At 34.0% G+C, this 6038-nt stretch overlaps 1 protein-coding gene across 1 annotated transcript; it reads right to left on the bottom strand.

Annotated features, from left to right (window-relative positions):
* Positions 1-254: 254 nt before the first annotated feature.
* Positions 255-4818, bottom strand: LOC148166042 (C-type lectin domain family 7 member A-like). Its single transcript, XM_088049513.1, is given in 4 exon segments — positions 255-724; positions 768-936; positions 983-1225; positions 4794-4818. Coding segments are annotated over 4 exon segments (906 nt in total). The 3' UTR covers position 255.
* Between the last annotated feature and the right edge of the window lie 1220 nt (positions 4819-6038).

Genomic DNA, 6038 nt, shown 5'->3' with positions numbered 1-6038 from the left:
GGTACCTCGATTTCACATTTTCAAAATATTTTTTTCAAAATTAATAACATAGCACATCTGTCAAATTTGCAAAATTAATTTTTGTGTTTCAGTTGTATTTTCCGTTACCATAGAAGGGCCGTCAAGTCCTGTTAATAGCACAAAATTGAAAAATTAATTTTATAAAAAATATATTTACATAAACACATAAATTCGAAGCAATGGTACAAAACTTGATGCACACTTAATAAAGCTCTTATAAATAACAGTCTCAGTTTACGGTTCTTTTACATAATTGAACTCTTCAACGATCGCCTTCGGATGCAACGGATTCAAAGTTGAATCTTTATAATACGTCTTCCATTTAATTCGCTCCATAGATAAATCTCCTTCTTCTTTTTGTCTCCTACTTCGTTCGACAATGTAGTTAGTTGAATTGGCGTTGTCATTTTGAATGCCGTTCACTTTCTTCTTTCTGTTTTTTCTGGTTCTTCGTCGCCGCTGTCTGGGCTTGAGCGCATAAGCAGCGTCGTTGACATTGACACCGTTGGGATGATGGCCTTTCAAAATTGTGGTGTTGTAATTAGCGTTGTCGGGTAATATAGGAACAGGTATTTCGTTCAATTTGTTGTATTTATTAACTTTATATTGGCGCAGCAGCTTCTTCTTCTTTTTAGTGGTCACAATCTTAATTTTCGTGTGGCATATGAAGTGCTTTTCCTCTACACAACTCCTAGTGTTCCACCTAGAAAAAAAATTAACTTGGGTCGTCGCAAAGAGACACTCACTTGTATTGGAGATTGGGATCCACTATAATGCAGTGCCACCGCAATTTTTCTTTATCTTCTGGCTCCATTTGAGAAAAGCCTTGATAAGTCAAAGGTTTTCCTCATGCCGCCCACTTCCACGTCATTTGCTCCCAGTCGTACAGACCACCGAGCCATCGTTCCAGAGGCGCTACAACATATTTTAGCGATACCGGCAAACGTTGTATCCGACCAACCTTGTGGCTTCTTGCTCAAAGTCTTTCTGATAAGTTTATCCTGATTGGCAGTTTTCACAATGGCAAGATTACTGCGTAAGTCCCTACATTGGAAATATGCGTCCTGCCAGGTGGCGGCTTCTTTACTGAAGTAGTAACACCGGTGGCTAAGTCTGATGAAATTCGGGGGGCAAACGTAACTTCTTTTTGGTATTTTCTTGACTGGTGTGGTTGTGTTGTTGGATGGCTCTTGTGCAGCGGCAACTAGAAAATCAAAGAGTTTCAGACGACGGCTCGTGGGTGTGTTAGGTACGTGAGATTTATGGCAGCCTTGGATGCTAGATGAGTCACAATTTTATTGCGGTAACAATTTTAGTTTATTGAAAAGATTTGGTGTTTATGTTGGCAAAAGTCCACAGTTCGTTTACACCATATTGGTTTTTATTTACACTCTTTAATTCAAGGAGTTTCTCAAGTTAACAATCTGTGACCACTCGTTTAAAATTACTCCAAGAATGATTATTTTTGCAAAAAAATGTTTGTACTAATATTAAAGCATAGTTGATAACAGAATAATTATTTCACCCTTATTTTTTTAGGCCAAAAATCAGATCTTTTTAATGGCCTGGTAAAGAAATTTGGAAAAGTTACTAATTGGTAAATTAGTCTAAATGTAAATGTGAACTGCGTAAAAAAATGTCAAAAAGTGTGTAACTTTGGTAATTGTAAAGGTAAAGCAATTAGGAAAATTTCTCACAAAAATAAGTAAATTTTAGTTAGCTCGCTCAAGTTTAAAACCACAGTAGTCAATTTTAAGGAGATTAACCACAGTAGTCATTGCTATCAGTCCACTCTCCTGTGTAAATTTTCGAAAATTCTTGGGTGTAAATCAGGCTTTCAATTCTTTAGGGGAAAATTGAATGTAGCGATTTTTGAGGTTAACGCGTTGTCAAAGTTGAGTGTATTAATCAATATTTAATTAAAAATTTGCTGCAAAAAAAGATTTCAATAAAGATTTAACAAGTTTTGGCAATCTTGCACAAGACGATTAGCTTCTGCGCATGCCACAGTTAGATCAAGGTCAAACGCTATTGCTGCCAACTATTATTGATAAAAATGGATAGGGGCTGCTGCCAACTTAACTTTTTAATGAGTGGACCGATAGTAATGAGCTCTGGTATAGTTTGGAGTTGCTCTTCAATTGTGTCAAATTTCAATATTATTTATTCCCATTTTTTGACGAAATTTGGTGTTTGGGAATAAATTGAATTTTTGATAATTTTTGTTAACACCAAGATTTGATCCAATAAATTTCTTTGATCAAACAAAACAAATTTTTGAGTTTGTCATTTTGAGGATAAATCAAAATTTATGCCAAAATTTGAAGGCCACGACAATGAAATTTTGGAAGGTTACCAATTTAAACTAGCTTAATAAATGTGCCAAATTGCAGTTTTATGTTATGGTGCTAAAGAGACAAATTTTAGTTTGTTTTTTTAAGTTTAAAGCCAACTGTGTAAGTTGTGAAAAATATTGGAGAAATCTAGTGTTTCATTTTTTGAAAGTCGAGACAGTCTAACGTAACATTTAAAATAGTCAAACATTGAAAACATTGAAGTCTTGCCATTTGACAAGTGTATTGCTATTTCTTAAGGTTTATAAGTTACAGGACAAAAACATTCATAAGTTTAAAAAAATAATAAAAATTTTTTTTTTTTATTTTTTGAAAATTTCATAAAAAATCAATGTCGCTATAAAAATCCTAATTTCTATACACTTATTGAGTTTTAAAATTACTTTAATGCTAATGCAGCCCGAAATAATACATTTTAGAATACTTCTTGATGATGAAGAGTTCTTAGTTTGCTTATGAACCAAAAAAATCAAAGGGTGGAAATCTTTAAAGGAATTGTCCAGATTTTTTTTAGAAAATTCAATGAATAACTATAAAAACACAAATACTTGCCAATCTTTTAGGAAGTTATCACAAAATGGTGAGATAGATGTCTCTGAAAATCAATTTTTTGAAGTTATAGTACCGATGGAAATTTTATGTGAGGCGAAAAAATTATCAACATTCAAATTTATTTACATTATAAAAAACTTGACAAACAACTTTTTAACAGTTGCTGCATAAATTTTTGTCTATGATCTTTCAATCTGAACAGTGAAATCATATACAAACTCGAGATTTATCAAAAAATTACGATTTTGTGGGTTTTAAATTTCAATTCAATTCAATTTCAATTAAAAAAAAAATAATACAAATATGTTTAAATCCGGAGCTGATGGATTAAGAATCAGGAAAGAATTCTACTTACAAAATTCGTCAAAAAATTTATTGGCTAGTGTAATTGCAAATTTAAATTATTTTCAATGGAACTCTACCAAAAATTCCTCAATTTTTGTTATAAATTTGATGCAAACTGTAATTCAAGTTTCAGGAAAAAATACGTCTTTATCTTTATCTTTATTTCCAGCTTGTGACGTCATAAGTCAAATAATAAATATTAAACGCCTTTTTAGTACTAAGTTCACCGAATTTTACTGTTTATCGTTAAAACTGTTAAAGTTGTCTAATTTAAGAAAAAAAATGAATTTTGAGTTTGGGCAAATAAAAAAAATCCAAAATTTCTGTTTATGATTCTAAAATTCTATAATTTAGTCTACTTAATAAACGTCCCTTTAGTCCTAAGATCACTGACCTTTACTGCTTTATCAATTAAAACTGTCAAAGTTACAGTAGTTAGCAGAAAATTTTGAATTTTGGGTTAGTTCTAGAAATAAAAAGTTCTAAAATTTCTATTTTTGGTTTTAAAATTCTGTAATTTAGTCCACTTGTACAGCGCACTTTTTAGAGTAAGATCACCGAATTTCACTTCTTTATCGTAAAACTGTCAATTTTGCAGGACTTGGGTTTGTGGCACAAATAGAAAATTGTAGAATTTCTGTTTTTGGCTCTAAAATTCTGTATTTGATACACTTAAAAAACGCTTTTTTTAATATTAAGTTCATTACATTTCACTGCTTTACCGTTAAAACTGTCAAACTTGCTAAATTTAATAGAAAATTTTGAATATAGAGTTTAGCTTGCAAATAAAAAATTGTAGAATTTCTGTTTATGATTCTAAAATTCTATAATTTAGTATACTACTTAATAAAGGTCCCTTTAGTCCTAAGATGACTGACTTTCACTGCTTTATCAATTAAAACTGTCAAAGTTACGGTAGTTGGAAGAAAATTTTGAATTTTGCGTTAGTTTTAGAAATAAAAAGTTCTAAAATTTCTATTTTTGGTTTTAAAATTCTGTAATTTAGTCCACTTATACCGCGCACTTTTTAGAGTGAGATCACCGAATTTCACTTCTTTATCGTAAAACTGTCAATTTTGCAGGACTTGGGTTTGTTGCACAAATGGAAAATTGTAGAATTTCTATTTTTGGCTCCAAAATTCTGTAATTTAATGCACTTAAAAAACGCTTTTTTAATACTAAGCTTACCATATTTCACTGTTTTATCGTTAAAATTGTCAAATTTGCAAAATTTATGTGAAAATTTTGAATTTAGAGTTTGCTTGCAAATAAAAAATTGTAGCGTTTCTGTTTTTGACTTTAAAATTCTGTAATTAATTCCACTTAATCAAGACTTTTTTACTAAAAAGTTCACCAAATTTCACTTCTTTATCGTTAAAACTGTGAAACTTGCACAATATAAGAAAAACCAATTGAATTTAGAGGTTGGCCTACGAATATTGTTACGTTAATTTTTGTCATTCGTTCGGCTTTCCTATCAGCCTAGAAGGGCGGGCTGATAGGTCATTTCAACGCCCTTACCGATGTCTAGGTGAGCGCTAGGCATCGTAGCGTTAAGCTCACGTTCCTTCGTCTTCTCGTTAATTCCTTCGTTTCGTTAGTCATCGTCATCGTTCTTTATTTCGTTGCCACGCCGTAGTGCAGATATTGATCCTGGGCAGAAGTAATATTGGCTTTTAGTGCCCTTTTCGATTTGTACTTTGTGCTCGTTTTCGTTTCGCTTCTAACCTGTAATTCGAACTTAGTCTTTCTTTATTAGTTTCTCATACCATCGTGCTGAACAACTCGCTAGAAACAATTGCAGTTTCGTGGAAATCGTTAGTACCTTCCATTGTTTACATCGACTTAACCTCATTCGAATGACAGCTCTCTTTTGACAGAGCGGAGGTACTGCAGTTGGTACTATGCGCGCGAGATTCAAACGGTTAGATTTTTCATTATAGATTTTCTTCGCGCACTCTTTCTATTGGCTCTCTTAGTTTTCTCGTCTTTTCTTCGTCTTCCGGGAGCCATGTTAGTCGTCTCGTCGCTGTGCCCATGACGAGTGTGGTGTTGAACACATAAATCGAAATCGTTCACCATCCAACGTGGTCTTCGTCGTTCTGCCCCATCGTTAGCCCCTTTCGAAGGTTGGGGACAGAAACCCTTTTGTGCACCACGTTGACTGCGACACCCTCGTCGTCCTGAGCCGGAAAAACCCTTTTTAAAGGTAACTAGCTACCCTTTTCGTATTTTCGTTCCACGTGGGCCATCCGCTAATTTGTCTTGACCACGTAGGGTTTTCCTGTTGTGTGGAACCAACCTTGCCACATCGTTGAATCTCATCGACGCCTTTCGACTTTCGACTTCGCCTTTCGACTTTCGACTCTCGACTCCAAGCTCGTCGATCCCTTTTACCCAGATCGAGTTCTAAAGGACTAACACCACCAGCGAGGTTCACCAAATCACGTCGATCGATCATCGTCGATAGCACCTAGACCAGCAAGGCTAAGTTCCTTTTTCGTAACTTACTAACATTGCAACCTAGCAAATTCATCGTTACTCTCGTTTAACTCAGTATCATTTAACTCATTTTAGTCTTAACGTAGTATAATTTAACTTTTGTAACTTTTTCATTTTGTTATTAAACGCTTAAAGTAAAGAGCTTCCAGTTTCTCTCTTTACTGCTGTCGTAGAAACTGGTGGCGCCCATTGTAGTTGCCACTTGCGTCTACTGAACCCAGCCCGTCTCCCTGAGCCTAGCCGCACCATTTTGTTGTTACAAAT

The sequence above is a fragment of the Gnatocerus cornutus genome, unplaced genomic scaffold (assembly GCF_029298725.1).
Source record: "Gnatocerus cornutus isolate USDA-ARS CGAHR unplaced genomic scaffold, icGnaCorn1.1 ctg00000033.1, whole genome shotgun sequence".
Taxonomy (NCBI): Eukaryota; Metazoa; Arthropoda; class Insecta; order Coleoptera; family Tenebrionidae; genus Gnatocerus; species Gnatocerus cornutus.
Note: the sequence above shows the minus strand (reverse complement) of the source record. Positions and strands in the feature narration are given on the sequence as shown.